We start from the raw sequence: 21,224 nt of genomic DNA on the forward strand, positions 1-21,224 counted from the left end.
ATTCTGAGGCCTAGAGCAGGAAGAAGACAAACCCAGAAAGGAGACACCAGCGTTTCCTCAAGAGTGGCTGCCATGTCTAGTTTTTTAACTGTGGTGCTGAAGTACTGACATGCTACAATATGTATGAGCCTTGAGCAGAGCTTTTGACAGCCTTATAGACAGGAGTAAAAAATTGGAATCCAGAGCCCACTAAATAAGAATAGGCTTTCCATAAACTTTAGGTTGGAAGCCCAAAGGACTACAGCTGAGAAATATGAGTGAATTTGAAATAGAGCAGCCTTGTTGCAGGGACTGAGGCCTAGCTTTAACTCGTTCAGTCCCCCAAACAGGATTAAGGTAAATCTAGGATCGCTCCTGTCTCAAATTGACTTTCCAAAAGCACCATGAACTCTTTCTGACCATCCTGAACAACTAGTACTGCATGTTAGTAAGCACCCCATAGGATCACCCAGTGGGTGACTATGCTGTAGGTTTTGACTGCGCCCAACTGAGGGTGGAACAAGGTGATTTTTAGAACTGATGGTTAGGTGCTTTGGGAGGGTTTCTGTACAGGTGCTGCCCTGTGTAAGAGGATTTGTTGTAGTAGTTGAGCTGAGGTTGATTTTCTTTTTGTTTGGTTTTTTAAAATTTGGCAGGGCAGGTTTTATTTTGGACTATTGCCTTTATATGTCGGTCTCATTTAAATATGAGATTTCACAAGGGATAAAGAGGCCTCAGGATACCTGGTTATAAACATTTCTAAAGGGAAAGCCTCTTCAGATGCTCCCGGACATAGATGAGGTAAGGGCATTATATCTCCTCCCCATTCATCCACTTTGCCCAGGAAGCAGAATGGAAGCCTCTCCTCTAGCTCTAAGTCCCTGCGGGCACCTTCAGTGACCTAGAAGCTGGCAAATATTTTCTATAAAAGATAAGACAGTAAATATTTTAGTCTTTGTGGACATATGGACTCAACTTTGCCCTTGTGTGGTGAAAGTAGCCAGAGACCAAACCTAAGCACATGGACCTGGCTGTGTTCCAGTAAAACTTTATTTATGGGAACAGCCTGAGTCTAGATTTATCCCATTGGGTCATAGATAACTGACCCCTGGTCTGCAAGAAAGGATTCACATATAAGCAATCATAGAGACTGCTATTTCCTACCACTGTGACCTACAAGGATACCACTTGTTTCTGGGGAAGTTAACAAGTAAGGCCCACTCACCATAATTTCATTCCACATTCACAATTGCTTCTAATAAAACTGTTCTGATCAAATGGCTCCTTAGACAACAATTTCTAGCCTCTCCCTAAACCCTGAAGCAAACCCAGAGTCCTTTGGAAAGATCTTCCAAAGATTTTAACTGCTATAAACCCTAGGGATAAAGATTAAAGCTAACAGTGATAGATACGGGGAAAGTACTGGGTTTCAAAGGGTAGTAAAATGTTTTACAGTAAAAATTGTTCTTAAGGATTGCTGAAATACCAAAAAAAGAAAATGTTATAAGCATTTTCCATATTAGGAATTTTTTCTAAACATCATCTGAGTAGTAAATGTACATAATTTAATATGTTTGAATATTAAATTGTTTACAATTTTAATCCTTTTATTTATTTTTTAAGAGACAGAGTACATTGCCCAGGCTATTCTCAAATTCCTGGCCTCAGCCTCTTAAGTAACTGGTACTAAAGGCACAAGCTACTGTACCCAGCATTAATTATTTTTAAAAGGCTGTGATTAGCATCTTTTCTATATAATTTTATGCTACATTTTGATCTATTTATGTCCAGTCTCAAAGGTATAATTATTAGAATAAAGAATGTAAATATAATTAAACCTCTTGATACATACAGCCAAATTGCTTTCTAAAAAGGTTATGTCAACGTTGTTTGACCAGTAAGATGTGAAAGTTCCCATTTCAACATGTCCTTTCTAACATTACTTATTTTCTTTTTTTTCCAAAATATGTCTCATATTTTGTTTGCAAAATTTTCCTATATGTAAAAGTCAGTTAGATCAGAGCCAATTGGCAGGGCAGGTTTTATTTTGGACTATTGCCTTTATATGTCTGTTCTGTTATTCTGGGACTGGTCTGTTAAATGACATGCCATGCAACTGGCAGTGGGTTCTTGTCAGGCTACTGCAGTATTTGGCATCTAACTTCAAACTTTGGCCATCATCACCTGAATGACTGGTTTGTGTCAGCCATTTGTTGCTAGTGGTAAAGCAGTTCTTTAGTCCTGTGGTCCCAATCCCTGGACATGTTAGGAACCAGGCCACACAGCAGGAGGTGAACAGCAGGGTCACCAAAGAGAGCTTCCTCCATATTTATAGCTGCTCTCCATCCTCCCACCATGGAAAAACTATCTTCCATTGCAACTGGTCTCTGGTACCCAATAGGTTGGGGACCAGTGCTATGGTCCATCTGCCTTCTTTGAGAGCTATGATGCAGATGTCTAAGGCTTGATGTGTAGAATCCCTTTTCTAAGTGTCTTAGTTTGTTTTGTGATGCTGTAATAGAATACCTGAGACTGTTTAACTTACAAAAAACAGAAATGAATTTCTCATAGTTCTGAAGGCTGGGGAGTCCAAGGTCAAGGCACTGGCATTTGGCCTGGTGAATTCCTAGCAGTAGAAGAGCAAGCTAGCCAATTGCTGAGTGGACCCTTTTTTATAAGGGCCTTGATACCTTAATGAGGAATATGCCCTCATGGCTTAATCATTTCCTACAGGCCCTGCCTCTTAGTATCATCATGTTGGCAACACCTACATTTTGGAGGGTACACAGTGGAGAGGAATAAGAGGCTCTCTTTCTTTGGTGATTTGTTTATAGGGTAAATGTAGGGGTTTTTTGTTTTGGGGGGGTTTTTTGAGACAGAATCTTAATATGTAGCCCTCAGTAGAGTGCTGTGGTGTCACAGCTCACAGCAACCTCAAACTCCTGGGCTTAAGCAATTCTCTTGCCTCAGCCTCTCAAGTAGCTGGGATTACAGGCACCTGCGACAACACCCATCTACTTTTTGGTTATAGTTGTCATTGTTGTTTAGCAGGCCCCAGGCTGGGCTTGAACCTGCTGGCTTTGTGGCCGGCTTTGTGTGTGGCCAGCGCCCTACTCACTAGCTAAGGGCACTGAGCTAATGTGGGGTTTTTTTAATTAAGAGAATTAAGAAAGCAATTTTGATATTCATCTGAAGAATCAGGATTAAAAATAAGATGTGTCTCATTATACTACAAATATATTTACTAACTTCTTTACCTTCTTTTGTTGCCTTTCTAGTTTTTAAAGAAAAGAAATTTTAAAATGTTAGCCTGGCATTTTTCTTATTCCCCATTTTTTTTTTCTTATGGGGAATTACTAGGTTATGAAACTGGAAATTTTATTCCCTTTCCAGAAATTCTTTTGGTAGATTTGTGTAAGAAGGAGAATAAAACTTGGCATGGTATTGCAGCCTGAAGTCTACTCTTCATTTATAATTAAGGCAAGCTCTTTAGTTCAAAATATTAAGTTAATAATATCTGTTAAATTATTGCACTTACATAAATTGAGACTATTTGTGCTTTATTTTGGCATTCTCATAAGTGAAAAAAAGGAAAAGCTATGCGGAGAAATGTGCCCTATTGGGAAATTTTCCTATATTCCTGATCTCCCTTTGTTTAATGTTGCTCACTATGTCCTTTTGGAAGTACTCTTTCTAGGTAAAAGATGAGACAGAGTGGTAGAGTTTCTGCTTATGTTAACCGTGAGAAAAAACGAAGCATCTCAAACTGACCAAAATGTTCCTGGGTGTTTATTTAAATGTAATTGGAAAATATTGAAACCTGAAATCATTTTATTTCTTTAAGCCTCATTCTGATGCTGATACTAAAACTTCCCAAACAGCATCTCTGTTACTGATCATTTTGTAGCCATAAAAGAGTATTTGCCTCAGCACAGTAGAATTAAGACATAATTTATGGATTTCTTAAGGCCAAAATCTGAAAGCATTGGAAAGAATTTTGAAATCCACTCTTAGCAGAATCTGTCTTTAATTAAGATATATGAGCCTACGAATTAATTTTAGGTCAAGTTCTTTGTCTATATGTTGTTGACGAGGATGTTTACTGGCAGCTAAGTAACGGCTTAGAATTCTAAAATATGGAACCCATAAACGTCAATGAAGTGTTAAACATTAAAAATGTTTACTTTTTTCCAATCCTTTTTCATCATACTACTCTTTTTCTTTCTAAATGTCTATTTGATATATATTTAAATGTAATTTGAAAATACTGAAACCTGAAACCATTATATTTCAATTTACCCGTGAAAATAGAGAAACTATATATAGAATATAAACATTTCACTTTTTAACATATTAAAGTAATGAGATGCTGATTCATCATACTACTCTTAAATCAGTTAAAAAGATGATAAGAACAATCTAAAAAATGGGACAATACATATCTTGTATGATATGTGCGTCTTCATGTGTGTGTGTATGTATATATATATATGCCTTCATGTATTCATTTGCAAATTGTGTTTATATCAATAACAATTTAATGTGCTTTCTTTTTTAAATCTAACAACACCTTGTCACACAGTAATCTAAACTTATTCAAAGTTCATTTCAGTTTCATCCAACAATGTGTAATGTTTTGTTAAAATTTGGTGAATTTTCATCACCAAAGGTATTACTTCTTGGATTTAGTGACTGGATTGCTAGTTAGTATATTCTTGCATTCCAAGAATTAGTAAAGTTTTTAAAGTTAAAAATACTAATGTTTTGGTTAGGTTAGTACTGTTAATGTAGAAATAGCAAGTAGCTTTGTTCGCTTTTTCTGATTCTCTAGTCTATCCCAAATCTCTCTTCTCTTCTCCACTTTCCTGCTTTCCCCTTCATTTGTGCGCCCTCCTAGCTCTTCTTTACCACTCAGTTTCAGCAGTTGCCCTCCCAGCATTCACACATGCGTGTGCACACACACACACATAAGAAAGTTTAAAAGTATTGATTTAGAGCAGTTTATTCAACCTTTCTTTTATCTCACAGCACACTTGAACCTATAGTTAAACTTGCATAGCACACTGAAATTATGTTGATCAAAAAACAGAATTAAAAAAAAGAATATACTTACTGTGCTGTGAACTTCTTTCAAAAATAATTTAATTAATGATCTTTAAAAGTTTTCATGGCACACGTAAGATCCTCTCACAGCACACTAGTTGAAAATCACTGATTTTCTTATGCCCTCAATGAAACCCCAACAATTAAAAAAAGAAAGAAAGAAAGAAAGAAAGAAAGAAAGAAAGAAAGAAAGAAAGAAAGAAAGAAAAGAAAAGAAAAGAAAAGAAAAGAAAAAATCACTGGTTTAGAGGGAGCCCTCATAAAATGGCAAATCTCTTTGCTGGATGAAAGGGAGGAGTTGATAGAACTGATACAGGAAAGTGGACCCTAAAACAAGGTTTTAACCTAAAGGCCAAGGAGGTTCTGGGCTTAGCACTGGAAAGAATTTAAGAGCAAGCCAGCAGAGCAAAAGCAAGTTAACTGAGGTAAAAAACAGAAAGGTAGCTGCCCCATACGCAGAGCAGGGCTATCTCTCAGAGCCTTGGCTGTCCCTCAGAGCAACAGAGAGTGGTAATACCTTGTGAATTTCCAGGGTCTTGTTTTATACCTTCTATTTAATTTTATTTTAATTGGAGGGAGAATTGTTTATAAGATTTCTGAAAAAGGGGTGGGGAATTCTCAGAACCAAGGAAGGGTTTTTCCTCTTTTTAAACAATAGAGGGTAACTTCCAGAAGTTGCCAAGGTGTCTGTATCCTATCTTGGTGCTGGTGAAAGTTTCCTTTAGTATGTTAATACATTATAAGCAGGATATAATGGGCAGTGAGGGTAACCTGAGGTGGCTATCTTGGTTCTAGCTTGTTTTGGCTGATTTCTCTATTGCCTCCTGTTTTATCAAAGACCTTGGTGTTGGGACTCCTATTGAGCAGGGTCTGCCAGTTCCCTACCTCAGAACCATCCTCCCCAGGTTAACTGGGAGAGAAATTACAAGGGCTACAACCCACCGTCTTGTGGCCTGAGTTGCAGGAGAGATGCTAAAAACCTCAGGAAGGTCCTGAAGTCTCTGACCGATTACCTCAGAGGTGTCAGTTTGGAAGGTACACTAGGTAGAAGAATACAAACAGTAAAAAAGCATTTGGAATTCAGCCATGCTGAATCCTTCACATTAGAATTAGAACTGTTGAGTGGCGCCTGTGGCTCAGGGAGTAGGGCACTGATCCCATATACCGAGGGTGGCAGGTTCATACCCGGCCCCCCCCAAAACTGCAACAACAAAATAAAAAAATAGTAGAATTAGAACTGTTTAATAGTTATGTTTTTATAAATTAATGTTTTATTATGATACTTAGTGTCTGTAAATTTCCACATATGAAATATTTAATGTCATTGATTTTTAAATATATTATGCTTCTGAATATTTTTCAATTAAAATATTAGCCTTAATACTTGTATTACATGAAAGAAATACCAAGACAGTAGTAGGGTGATTTGCATTAGTCTTGTAATTATTCCTTTGATTTTTTTTGATATGTTTAATAATAGATTAAAAGATCATTTAAATTCTTCATTTAGAAGTATTTAAATCTTAGAAAATTTTGAATCCGTGTGTATAGAATTGTAGATATGAGTTTTTATTGGTAACCCACAATATTTTCAGCAATAATATTGTGTAACAAAGGAAACATTTCCAAATATCCATCATTAGAATTTTCTTTGTATAACATTTAAAAAAAAAAAAAAAACATTACTTTCTCAGACACCGTTAAAACACCACCATCTTGGCTGGGCATGGTGGCTGATACCTGCGATCTCAGCACTTGGGAGGTTAAGGCCAGGAATTTGAGACCAGCCTGTGCAACACAGTGATACTCTGTCTCTACAAAAAAAAAAAGAAGAAAGAAAGAAAAGTTAAAAAACAGTTCTAGATATGGTGTTGTACACCTACAGTCCTGGCTAATTGGGTGGCTGAGAGGCCAGAGGATCACTTGAGCCCAGGCTGTAGTAAGCTGTGATAATGCCACTGCACTCTAGACCAGGCAGCAGAGTGAGACCCTGTCTTACAAACAAAAATAAAAAACCCATACCATCTTTACCATGAAGGGAGTTAGAGATAGAGTAAGTGTATAGTGGGGAGGTTGTTTTTTGGTTTTTAATATCTGCCACATACCTGTGTAGCATACTGTTGACAGCCACATGTTGTCATAGAAGAGGTCAACAAATGTAGAATATTTATCTTTTTTGTAGAAAGAAAATAGATAACTCATATTTAAAATTGACAATTGTTTAAGGTACTTTGCTACAAGATAACCGTCAAATTTCTATATGGTGCAAAAGATTTTAGAGATTCCTCTCAGTCTCATTACTAAATCTTGAAAGAAATTTTTATTTAAGATCAATTTGTAAAGCTTTTTATCATATGATACATCACATGTACAGAAAAGTACATTGTATATGTACAATTTAGGAAATAAGTTGAAGAAATAGCAGCCCCCCAGAAATTCTCCATGGGTCCTTCAGCAAACATATCCCCCTTCCTCTCTAGAGGTGACCACTGTCTTGACTATATTATAGTTTTATTGTCTGTAGATCCTTAAATATTGAATTCATTTGGGGCCTCATGTTGTCAGTAAAGGGTGGAGATGGATTTACAAGCCAAAAATCCTTAAGGAATTTGAGGAGTAAAACCTAGAAAAGGTGTTAGGTAGTGGTAATGTTTGTCTGTTTATAAGAAATGTATTAAATAAAAATATGAGGCTTGACTCACATTTGAAATATTTTATAAATTCTGCTTAATATTAAAAGCATTTTTTCTGTGGCATGACCATAAATATTTATAAGGAAAAACAAATGTAACTTCTTTATTTTCAGTGTGGCACAGATGAACTACATTTCAAATGAGAAATAACATTGATAGGAAGCAGCCATGTGAAACTATGTTCAAAAAACGAAAGCCCAAGTTTCAGGTCTTTTTCTGAACATTGTTCTTTGTGCAGTATTGTTCATTTTTAAAAGTATTTTCAAATTCAACTAAAGTTCAGTCTAGAAATATAATTTATATTTTTACTTTCTCAAATGAAGCTTTAAGCATATGTTTCTAATAATTCAGTGAAAATATGCTGAGTTATGTATTTTTAAAGAGCATCTGTTTTGAAAAGATTCCAAAATATTTGTTTGAACAGGCGCTCAGCATCTCGATGAAAACGGTTGGAAAAGAAAAGCTTTCAGAGTCGTTCTGCCCTCTGAGTAGTCAAGCCAACTAAACTGGTACAGTTAACACTTCTGTAAGAAGCCAGGAGCCAAGAAACTTAGCGCTTCCTGACTGCTTTTCAGCAAGCATGCCTTCAAACCAACTTAGTGGTTAATGTTAATATTATTGAATTTTCAGAGTACAAAACTACAAGTAGAATATCTACATCTCTTTCTATCAAGTAACCCATGGTCAACTTCAATTTCTGCTTTACACTGGCACTAAAGCTATCATTCTTTCCTAAATTTTATGGGGCATCATTCTCGCAAAGCAAGAAGGGAATGCACTATAGAGTGAGACCACAGGTATGATTAAAATGTCTGCCAGATAGAAATATTTTTGCATTGCTTTTTAGTGGATAGTAGAGACCATGATATAAATTATATGAGACATCATAATGTTTGGGGACGATTGGTGGTAATATCAGGCTCCCAAATTTGTAAGTGGGAGTTGTTTATTCAGCTTCTGACCCATTCATTTTCCTTATATCCCCTTCAAGTTTATTGACACCACTTCATTCATTGAACAATGATATGCTTAGTATTTTAGTTCGTTTTGTGCTGCTATAACAGAATAGCTGAGAATGGGTAATTTATAAACAGAGATCTATAGTTCTGAAGACTGAGAAGTCTAAAGTCTAGAGGCCCACATCTGGGTTGGCCCTTCTTGCTCATCATCCCATGATGGAAGGCAGAAGAGCAAAAGAGCACACAAATGTAGAGTGGGAAGAGCGGGGGCTGAATTCATCCTTTTCCTAGGAACCACTTCTGTGATAACTAGCCTACCCCTGCAGTGATGACATTAATTCACTCCTGAGAGCAAAGTCCTCAGGACCTACTTACCACTGAAAGGTCCTACCTCTCAATAGTGTTGCATTGGGGATTAAGTTTCCAACACGTGGACTTTGGGGGACACATTCAAACCATAGCTCTTAGTATATGAAATATACCATGTTGAGCTCAATCCACATATTGGCTCTAGCAAGTATTCTACTTGCAAATTCATTGGATTTTACATAGTACCTCCCATATTTAGGTGCTATGGTAGAGAGAGAATTAAAGATTCAAAGATTCTGTATGCTAACTAGAAATTTAAGACTCAAATCTATACTGCCATTTCTCAAATATCACAGAATTAGTTAGAAAAATAGCATAAAATAAATTTTCAGTCACTTGGTTTTTCAAGTGCTTCCCACAAGATTAAGGATAACAGTGTCTCCCGAAATTATTACCATACCTTAATAAATTTTATGCTTCTTTCAGAACCAAAAGTGTAGAGGAGTTATTTGGATCTGTGTATAACCTGAAATGACAAATGATATGCCATTTGGGCCACAGTGTCATGGATGGCTTCAGAGGCTCAAAGGATCAACACAGGAGTGCAGTCTTTTCATACAAGTCTGCCAGATCTTTCTGTTTTGGATAGAATGTTTCTGGGAGCTTAGAAAGAAAATGAGGGAGTTTCAGAAAGGAACAGAAAATGCTGATGACTGGAAAGGATGATTGAATATAAAAATCTGCAGTTGATTAGGACATAGTCATGGAAAGGAAGCATACACATAAATAATAGGGTATGTTACTAAAATCCACAGAAAAATAAAATGAGGCAAACTATCTCTAGTGTCCTGATGTTCCATTTGACACTACTTTGAATAAGTCTCATAAGAGAGATGTTTGAGATTACTAATACTTAAAACATGAACCAAGAAATAAGAATTCTATTTATCCTAGCAAGTAACGTTGACCCATAGGGAAGGAGTAGAGGTTCTTCTGTACAGGGACATTTTAGTCTCTGATTTCTCTGATTTAGTGCCAAAAGCTTTTTTGGAAGACTATTCCAAGCTGTCTGAGTTTCACTGTTGGAAAGCAATAGCTGCTGTATTTCTTTTTAATAACTGATTTAAGCTCTTTCTGCTGTGTCTCCTCTATTTCTTAAGATTAAAAAAGGGTGTTTAAAGTAAAACTATTATGAGATAAAAGCTTTATTCTGTGACCAGGATAATACTTCTTTTATGACATTTTTCTTTCTCCACCAAAAGTGAGACGTGAATGCCTTGCCTTTGTGCATATCATTTCTAATGGAGGACAAGAAGTCATTTTCTTCAAAGGCTGATTTCCAGAATTTTTGGCTGAACACTTTTTGTCAAGTGTATATTCCCTTCTCTAGGCCTTTCTATATAGAGCCCACAAACATCGTCAATGTGAATAATGTCATTCAGAGGGTTAGCGACCAGGCGTCTGCCCTGAACAAGAGAATTCATTACTACAGCCGGCTCACCACTCCTGCAGACAAGGCACTGGTAAGAGGCAAAGCATTACTAATTGTCTAAAGTTAAGTTGAAATGAATAGTGAACAACATAAGCCTGGGCAGCTCCCAGGGAATGAACTTTTTGCTGTCTGTATTCCAAGGACGGCATCATCCAAAGTCAAAGATAGTAATTAATACATGCCCTGCATCTCAGGCTGGCTCATTCTTACATGGCCTGGCATGGATTTGAAATAATCTTTCAGCGTTAACAACAGGCTAGAGATTTTTTTGGATTAAATTCTGCTAATTTCCAATCCTAAGAACTTTGAGGAGAGTAAATTACTTTCGATGTGGCAGTTTAGGGTATTGATTAATAACAGATTTTAGCAGGTCTATTTTTAACTTTGAAGCTATAAGAGAAAGTTCTTAAAAAATTTCTTTAAGAGTGGGAAAGAGAAATGTGTACATATATAAATATAATATTTTCTTTTTTTAAATATCAGATTAATGTGCAGGTACAATGAGGTTGCAGTGTTTGCATTTGTTAGGTAGAGTCCCTGTTGTAGTCCCCACAAGTGTATTATATTCTTAATTGGCATCATCTTTTTCTTGATCAAAGATGGAGATAAAGGACTACCTACCATGGCATGCTGTGCTTCATTTTGTTTTGTAATTGTTAAAAATACAAAAAGTATTCTTAAGGAAGGGGTTAATATAATAATCAGGTTGAAAGCCAGATGTGTTGACCCTGGGCCTTCTAAAATCTGTATTGCTATTTTAGAATCAGAAATATCTAAGTAATTTGGTTGCTTATAAAAGCTATCACATATAAGATAATCAGAAACTTGAAAGCTTTAAAAATGGGAACATTCTGAGAGAAAAAATACGATTTTTCAAAATAGTATTAGTAGTAAGAAGAAAGGAACATTAGATATTCTTTAGATATTTTTACTAAGGGACAAGTTCTGGGCATCACTTGAACATAGCTATCTCATTTAATCTTCACAATAGCCCTGAAATAAATGTTAAGATCCCCTTTACATGGCCAAAGTAGGGATTTCCAAAATGTTTTAAGTGGGATAACTTTTTCCCCAATTCTTTGTGGCATTTTTTCCATATAGGCTTTTATGCTAGCAATTGTGGTAAAATTTTAGTTCCATAACAGAATTATCTAAGCCTCCTGGGAAATAGAGGGAATCCAGTATTTCAGAGTCTAGTTCAGACCTTCTACAGGCTCTGCTCTTGGAAGCAAACTTCAAAGATACCAGCTGGACAAGTCTACACCTGAACATACATTGTTTGTGTGGTAATTAAGTTAGCATTGTTCACCAAGTTTAATCATTTTTGTTAACCAACACTGAGGTGACTCTACTAAATAAAATTATACAAACTGTGATCTAAAATTACCTATGTGATATAACCATTTTGATTATGGATTTATACTCATTTTTTTGAGAAACTCAGAATTATTTTTCCTAAAAGATTGTTGAAAAGCAGACAATATGAAAACATAGGCCTTTGTGGAGTATTTACAGAGTTAATTAAACCTTTTTATTTATAAACAGTTTCCCAGTTACATTAACATTTTTATTCTAAAATGGGGAAGGAAAGAAAACTATTTAGCTAGATCCCTGATAATAAAAGTATGGCCTGCACAGGCAAGCAGTATAGGCATCTCTGAGAGCTAAGTAAAAATGCAGTCTCGGGCCTCACTATAAACTGAATCAAAATCGTCATCAAGATTCCTACGTGGGGATTGGTGCCCATAGCACAGTGGTTATGACATTGGCCACATGCACTGAGGCTGGCAGGTTCAAACCCAGCCCAGGCCAGCCAAACAACAATGACAAGTACAAAAAAAAACAAAAACAAAATAGCTGGGCGTTGTATCCGGCACCTGTAGTCCCAGCTACCTAGGAGGCTGAGGCAAAAGAATCACTTAAGCCCAAGAGGTTGAGGTTGCCGTGAGCTGTGACACTACGGCACTCTACTGAGGGGACATAGTGAGTGGACACTGTCTCAAAAAAAATAAAAAAGATTCTTATGTGATTCAAGTTCAAAAAGTACTGCTCTGGACTACTGCTAGAGTGGAATCCAATCCTCCAGTTTTTCTGTATCTCCTAAGAATTCACCACTTCTTTTTGAGACAGGGTCTCACGCTGTCATTTGGGCTACAGTACAATGGCATCATTATAGCTCATTGCAACCTCAAGCTCCTGGGTTCAAGTGATCCTTCTGCCTCAGCTTCCCAAGTAACTACGACTACAGGTGTACACCACCATGCCCGGATAATTTTCCTGTGTTTTGTAGAAGTGAGGTCTGTGTTCTTCAGGCTGGTCTCAAACTCACAGCCTCAAGTGATCCTTCTGCTTCAGCCTACCAACGTGCTAGGATTACAGGCTAGAGCCACTGTGCATGGCCCCACTTCTTATCCTGCCTCATAAGACTTTCAATTTTCACTTTTTCTAAATTCACTTTGCTAGCTGTATTGGGTTTTCTCCTGCCTGATATAGACATAGTTGTGTCCTTTTTTTCTTTTTACTCCATGGCAGTAGACAACACAATCCAGGCCCAAGAGAACTGAGAGTAAAGAGAAGGTAGCAGCCCCATTTCCATCTATGCCTATGTGTCTCTAGGAAATAGTTGTTTCCAAAGCCATACCATGCATGGCATTCAAGACTTTTTTTTTTTTTTTGCCTATCAGACACCACCAGTTGTATGCATATAAAGGGGAGGACTTTTTCTTTTTGTGCCACTTCATGTCCTGTCTTCCTACTGAAGCCTAATGTTCCATCTCTTCCATGAAGCCTTCCACAGCTGTCCCCATTATTCCTGTTTTTTTGTCATTCCTGATACACAGTTTGCTCCACAGTTAAATACTTCATTTTTATTCTGTCTTCTAGCCTTATACAATTGCTTCAGGTGTCCTTCAACTGGAATGTAAGCTTCTCAAAGTTAGAATCTGTATATTGAACACTACACCTAGTACAAAGGTAGAGTCTCTATCTTGAACACTAAACCCAGCACAAAGTTGTAGATTTACATACATGGTACTAAATAGAAAAGATTGTTGATTTATACTTGTTTATGTCTTTAAGGATTACCTCCTCTCAACTGTTTTTAAGGGAGATGGGAAGAAGTTTAATTAGAAAACTGTGCGTTCCCCTCCAAAATAGGAAGATAGAAATGTATGGGCGTGAACTGGAAGCTGTGTGTATAAGAAACTTATCTATTCAATCATTCTCTTTCGGAGTTTTTTTGGTGTTTTTTTTTTTTTGAGACAGAGCCCCAAGCTATCCCCCTGGGTAGAGTGCTGTGGTATGGAGCTCACAGCAACCTCCAACTCCTGGGCTCAGGCGAGTCTCTTGCTTCAGCCTCCCAAGTAGCTGGGACCACAGGTGCCCACCACAACACCTGGCTATTTTTTGGTTGCAGCCGTCATTGGTTTTTCGCAGGCCTGGGCTGGATTCGAACCTGCCACCTTAGGTGTATGTGGCTGGCGCCCACAGGCGCCAAGCTTCTCTTTGGGTTTTGTGTCCAACCTGTGTCTATTGGCTACTTTCTTTTTGCTTACATACTTAAGTCTTTCATCTTTAAAAATCCTTGTTTTGACTTTCCCTTACACCATGTTAGCTCATTTCATTCTTTTCCTACCACAGGATTTTTGTAAATTGTCTGTTATTTCTTTCTTACCTCATATCGGAGTTCAGTTACCACTTGGTTCTTGAAATTGCCCTCCCTTCAGGCCAGACTCTCTTCCATCTAGATTTCCTTAATCTCAGTTTTTGCTGGCTTTACTTCCTCCTATCTTTGTAAAAATGAAGAGAAAAACATTTTGACAGTTGAAAATCTAGTAATTTTATTTTAGATGGACAGTTTATTGTGTTTATAGCCTAACCTCTTGCTTATTTCGATTTTCTACTACATTTGGAAAAGAATTTTTTAATTCACTAGTCAGGAATGTGTACTATTTGTTTATGTTATTTAAAAATGTGTCTAGAGACTAGCTATTGCAATGTATACAAAATACCTATTTTCACATTAACTGCTTCTAACACCTCTCGGTTTCCTTTTGCCAGCTTGCCCCAGACCATGTAGTTCCACCTCCAGGAGAGTGCTATGTGTATAGTCCATTGGGTTCTGCTTATAAACTTCAAAGTTACACTGAAGGATATGGTAAAAACACCAGTTTAGTAACCATGTGAGTACAATTTCTTTTGGGAGCGTGATATAAACTGTATGTGAATGAATGAAAATCGCTGAGTATTTTAATTTTTGTTTTATATTAAAATATTTGAAGGTTCAAACTCCGTATTTTTATTGCTATTACTCTGTGTTTTCAGTTTTATGATTTGGAATACCATGATGGGAACATCTATACTAAGTATTCCTTGGGGCATAAAACAGGTAATATAATTTTTCAGCACACTTTTTGCTTAAAATTTTTCTCTTTATGTCGTAAGTTTTAATAGAGGTTATTATAAATAGAGGTTGTAATAGAGGTTTTAATAAATCTACATAAAATGTATTATAGAAAATTGATGAATTATGTTTAGTTTTTCACTGAGTTGTCAGGTTTTTCTCATAACTGTTTAGGGTAACATGGTTGCATATAAATTTATGCTTACATGATGACATATGCTCTTCTATATTTTTATTTTTAAACAGGCTGGATTTACTACTGGAATGTGTGTCATCACACTGATGGGCTTTTTAACACTTTATTGCTGCTACAGAGTAGTGAAATCACGGAGTATGATATGTAAGAATTTAACACAGTAAAAGTAGATTATGGGTATTAATAAGCATTTCCAGGCAGCGCCTGTGGCTCAAAGGAGTACGGCGCTGGCCCCATATGCCGGAGGTGGCAGGTCCAAACCCAGCCCTGGCCAAAAACTGCAAAAATAAATAAATAAATAAATAAGCATTTCCCCTTGAGGCAGATCACTAATGTATATGTGCCACATGTGTGTCATCTGTACACTTTGTACCTGAAGCTTTACTTCTCTAATTCACAGTTTTCAGCTGAGCTCAGCTGCCTTTGATATTCAGAGAGATGGATGGGGTGTTACAGAATGCATTCACTTTGGTGCAGATTTCTTCATAAGAATAACTCAGATATGCCAAATATTAAGCAATGTTTTCTGTCCCTTACTGAATGGTTTGTCTAGCCTTGGTTTATCACTTGCTTTCATTAATTATAAGAAGTTATAATCTATTTTTCAGATTATCTATATTATTCCATTGGTCTATATTTTTATGCATTTTTCTATAATGTTTTAATTGCTATTATCACACAACATGTTATAGTATCTTTCTTTCTTTTATCTTTTGTCTAGCTTCATTGGATACAACTATGTGGGAATATCCAGATGTCTGCAGATATTATTTTGGCTCCTTTGGGCAATGGTCGAGTCTCCTTTTCTCCCTGGTGTCTCTGATTGGAGCAATGATAGTTTATTGGGTGCTTATGTCTAATTTCCTTTTTAATACTGGAAAGTTTCTTTTTAGTAAGTATTCATATCATATACTTAAGCATAGTTCCTTTCAAGTACAATTACTACTGTAATATTTTAGTTCCAGCCTCAAATTCTAAAACTTGGGATAAAGTAAGAAGTAATATATGTAATTCTGGAAAATAGATATATTTTATTTAGTTTTTGTTTTTATGGTTGTGATCTCAAATAACATGTGTGTATCATGGTCATTTCCAAACATTAATTTTTAAATGAATAATATTCCTTCAAAATACTAATATAAAATATTTATATAACCCAGCAGATTTGTTAAGTATTGTTTCAGTCTTCACCACAGAATTTTAGTATAACTGATAAGTTTGTGAAGGCCATTGGTGTTTGTTGTTAAAGAATGTTATATGTAGAACCACTACATCCGCCCTGCTTTAGTAATTTAAAGACATCCCTGGCTCTTGTTTTCTTAGGAATTTTTACTAATGTGAAAATTTTATTAAGTAATTATATCTTTTGAGATAATCAAGAGATTTGATTAAATTTCCTATTTAGGCTGGGTATGGTAGCTCACTCCTTTAATTCCCAACACTTTGGGAGGCCAAGGCAGGATGATTACTTGAGGTCGGGAGTTCAAGACCAGTCTGGGCAACGTAGCAAGATCCCATCTCTACAAAAAAAAATTTTTTTAATTAGCTGGGCCTAGTTGCATTGTTCGGTGACCGGTCCCAACTATTGAGACTGAGGCACTTGAGCCCAAGAGTTTGAGACTACAGCAAGCTGTGCTCAGGGCCACTGAACTCTAGCCCTGGTAACAAAGTGAAACCTTATCCAAAAAAAAAAAAAAAAGAGGGAGAAGAATTTCTTCTTTAAATGTTAATGTGATGAACTAAATGAATACATTTTATAACATTTAAGGTATTTTTATATTCTGGGGTAAACCTAATTGATTAGTCTTGATGTACATATTTTTAACTCCTTACTACTAAATTGAGTTTGCTTTTTTGCAGGGTCAGGAACTAATAATATTTTATTTAGAACTTTTGCTTCTTTTCATAAGAGATCTTTGCCTATGGTTTTTCTTTCTTTTGCTGTCCTTAAGCCTTGGTGTGTTAGTTTCCAGAACTATAATAACAAATTACCAAAAGCTGAAAGAGTATAATAGAAATTTATTCTTAACATAATTATGGAGGCTAAAAGTTCAAAATCAAGGTGTTAACAGAGTCCTGCTCCTTCTGAAGGCTCTAGGAAAAATCCTTTTTCCTCTTCCTAGCCTTTGTTGGTTGCTGGTAATCCTTGGCATTCTTTGCCAAGTAACTGCATCATTCCAATTTCTCCTCTGTTCATGTGGCTGTCTTCTCTGTGTGTGTGTGTGTGTCCACATTTTCCTCTTCAATAAAAAAACCAGTCATTGGCTTTCGGGTCCACTCTAATTCAGTATGAGCTCATCTTAACTTTATTGTATCTGCAAGGACCCTGTTTCCAAGTCATGTTCTGAGGTTCCTGGTGGACACAAATTTGGAGGGAGATGCTATTCCACCCAGTATACTTTGTGTCAAGGTCTTACTAGCCTTTGGCATCAAGAAATTACATAAAGATTCATAACTTCCGATCTTAAATCACAAGTAACCCTTGGAGATATTGTAAAAGCCTAGAGCACTCTACTTCTGATAGTTATCTTGAGAAACATACGTTGATGGTGAATACTTCACATATTTAACCTTTAAGACCATAAAACCTTTTAACTTATTTTTACAACTTTATAACATAACCTAGCATCTTTTACCATCTTGCATAAGTTTCCCAATAACAAATATTTTTATTAATGCTTATTAAGGCTATAAAAGTTTAATACAAACATGAGACAGTAAACCTCAGGCTAGTGAATAAACGCATTCTTACCCAATTACTATAGATTTTATCGTATCAGGTATCTGCATATGCTTTTTTCTTTGCTATTTCCTTTAGTCTAACTCAGTGGTTCTTGTGAGCATAATAGTTAGTTAACATACACCCTTGATAATTGCTGTACTTTGTAAAAAACTTTAGGTAATTTTCCTTTCCACATAAATTTAACTGTGTATAACTGTTATTTTCCCCTTTTTGTACACCTTAGACCTTTACTCTCTGTAAGATATAACTATACTTATATAAATTAGAAAAAAATGTACACATTGTCTTTATTCCAGGCCTTTAAACTACCTTTGATTCTTTATTATGAGTAGTTTTTTTTTAGTATGTATGTATGCATGTATTTACTTATTTGTTCATTTATTTATTTTGAGACAGAGTTTCACTATGTCACCCGTGGTAGAGAGCTGTGGTGTCACAGCTCACAGCACTTTGAAACTCTTAGGCTTAAGTGATTTTCTTGCCTCAGCCTCCCAAGTAGCTGGGACTACATGCGCCCACCACCACACCTGGCTGTTTTTTGTCATTGATATTGTAGTTGTCATTGTTGTTGGGCAGGCTGGGGCCTGGTTCAAACCCACCAGCCCTGGTGTATGTGGCTGACACCCTAGCCGCTGAGCTACAGGTGCCAAGCCTTTTTTTAGTATTTAATCATAAGACTTTTTCACAGTGGAAGTATGAAGCTAATAATATTATCATTCCTATAAGTGAAGAAAACTGTAGAAAGAGAAGCTATGTTATCAATGAAGTAGTTTGAGTTCAGTGTACTACTTAATATTATTACACAGTAAATACCATGTATTAAACACTTTATAAGTCAAGGACAGTGGCTCAAACCTGTAATCCCAGTGCTTTGGAAAGCTGAGGCAATAGGATCACTTGAGGCCAAGAGTTCAAGTCCAGCCTGGACAACATATTGAAACCCTTGTCTCTACAAAAAAAAGTAAAATGAAATTTGAAGAGCTGGGCATGGTAGCACACACCTGTTGTCCTAGCTCCTTAAGAGACTGAGGCAAGAGAACTGCTTGAGCTCAGCAGTTTGAGGATGCAGTGAGTTATAATCAATGCCACTATACTCCAACGTGGGTGACAAAGTGAGACCCTGTATTAAAAAAATAATAAATTTTTATAAATAAAAGACCTTGGAGAATGCTAGATTTATAATTATTCAATGTTAAACTATATTTTTTCCTTAATTTTTAGATTTTTTTCATCACATTAATGACTCAGATACTATATTGAGTACCAATAATAGCACCCCTGGTAAGTAGTTTGAAATTTTGTTTCTTTATTTCCCACTTTGCTCCAGAAAGGATTTAAGGTAGAACCTATGACATTATTTTAGGTAAATGATTACTACAGAATCATTATGTTTATTAATCTGTTACTAAATTGGTCACTAAATTGGTAACAGTTACTAAATTGGTAATTGCTTATAAAAAAAACCCTCCAAAAATGGTTATGGTAATGTGAACTAGACAATATTTAATTCATATTATACAACTTACAATTTTAACTGTAGTATCCATAAATGCCTGTGAATAATCAATAAATATTTTCAAGAACCTACATCACTGCTAGTTGTATTAGATGTCCAGGAGCACAGTTCTCAGTTTGTTAACTTAGATTTAGAAATTTATTATTTTAGTTACTAATATGTAGGCTACACACATTTATAACCTATAAAATAATCAATTTCCTAATAATGAACAGAGGTTGGTAAGTAAATATGGAAAAATAAATGGAAGCTTTGGCTCTCAGAAAAATCTAATTTCTTAGAACTAAGTTTCCTTTATTTATTTGTTAAAAATAAATCCTTATGGCCTATGCATTTAATCAAGGGTGGCAGTCATAGGAAAGGTGAATATAAAATTTATTGTAACCTTGTTAACAGTTATCCTTTAACCTTAAACATGACCTAAAGGTTTTATATATTTGGGGTTGAGGGCTATTAAGTCGATGTCATGTTGATGGCGGTATACACTGATCACTCAGAGGAGAATTCATTTAAAACACGTATCAAGCCTATTATGTGTCAGTCTATTCTAGGCTCTAGGGATATAATAATGAACAAACAAAAGTCCCCCCTCTCAGGAAGTATATATTCCAATGTTTGCTATTCAGTGTCTTACTTTGCCCATTAATTAAAACTGTCATTTGTTAACACTAGAAAATGAATGAGTGAAATACTCGCTCTTATTCCTGTGAATATACATATACATTCCTTTGAATTATTAGGCTAAAATGGCTTGCACCCTATCTTTAGCCTCAGAAGTTTCAAAGGGCCAAATAACATTCTTGTCTTAAAAGACAAAATTAGGCCAGGCTCAGTGGCTCATGCTTGTAACCCTAGCACTCTGGGAGGCTGAAGTGGGTGAACTGCCTGACCTCATGTGTTTGAGACCAGCCTGACCAAGAGCGAGACCCCATCTCTAAAAGTAGTCAGGCATTATGGCAGGCACCTATAGTCCCAGCTACTCGGAAGGCTGAGGCAAGAGAATCACTTGAGCCCAAGAGTTTGAGGTTGCTGTGAGCTATGATGCCACGGCACTCTGCTGAGGGTGACAAAGTAAGACTCTGTCTCAAGAAAAAAAAGAAAGATTTATTTTACTTTTGTTATTCTGATATTAATTTCTACTCCAATAGTAAGTTTATCATTAAAGTCATTCATTTATCATTAAAGTTTATCATTAAAGTCATTCATTCATTCATAAAGTTTATTCATTAAGTCATGAATATCACAATTGCATTTAGATGATTTGGAGATTACCATCAGCAAAGTCAGTTTACTTTGCAATGCCAGATCTTAAGTTGATTCCAGCACTTCTTGATTTCTCTGATAATGTTAATTTTGAACAGTCTGGTAAATAGATTATGAAATAATCCACTTCAATTAATGTAGTAATTACAACTAGCATGTACTAGCATGTATTGAAGACTTACTATGCACAGGCATGTACTAAGTGTTTTACATTGACCTTTATTATGTTAGGTACCATTAACTCTGTTTTCTAGATGAAGAAACCAAGACACTGAGAAGTTAATTTGCCCAAAGACAGCTAACTATTAAGTGGCAGAGTTGGGATTTGTTATGTCATTTACTTCTTCCATGCCCTGTGCTCTTCATCACTGTAGTTAGCATAAGAAAATTTTATGTCCATAGCATAGAAGAAAAAAGTACATGTTAAAATGCTGACTAAAGGCTCGGTGCCTATAGCTCAACTGGCTAAGGCACCAGCCACGTACACCTAAGGTGGTGGGTTCGAACCCCAGCCCGGACCCACCAAACCACAATGACGGCTGCAACCAAAAAATAGCCAGGCGTTGTGG

The 21,224-nt window shown here is 36.2% G+C and overlaps 1 protein-coding gene across 1 annotated transcript in view; it reads left to right on the top strand.

Moving 5' to 3' along the window:
- Nucleotides 1-21,224, top strand: part of SLC38A9 (solute carrier family 38 member 9) — an 83,869-nt gene that overhangs the window by 22,565 nt on the left and 40,080 nt on the right. The window contains exons 3-8 of the mRNA XM_003782759.3: nucleotides 10,434-10,566; nucleotides 14,595-14,716; nucleotides 14,859-14,922; nucleotides 15,184-15,277; nucleotides 15,855-16,025; nucleotides 19,098-19,157. Coding sequence (XP_003782807.1) covers nucleotides 10,434-10,566; nucleotides 14,595-14,716; nucleotides 14,859-14,922; nucleotides 15,184-15,277; nucleotides 15,855-16,025; nucleotides 19,098-19,157 — 644 coding nt within the window. The remainder of the gene's footprint in view (nucleotides 1-10,433; nucleotides 10,567-14,594; nucleotides 14,717-14,858; nucleotides 14,923-15,183; nucleotides 15,278-15,854; nucleotides 16,026-19,097; nucleotides 19,158-21,224) is intronic.

The sequence above is a fragment of the Otolemur garnettii genome, unplaced genomic scaffold (genome assembly GCF_000181295.1).
Source record: "Otolemur garnettii isolate 467f Iridium unplaced genomic scaffold, OtoGar3 scaffold00005, whole genome shotgun sequence".
Classification (NCBI taxonomy): Eukaryota; Metazoa; Chordata; class Mammalia; order Primates; family Galagidae; genus Otolemur; species Otolemur garnettii.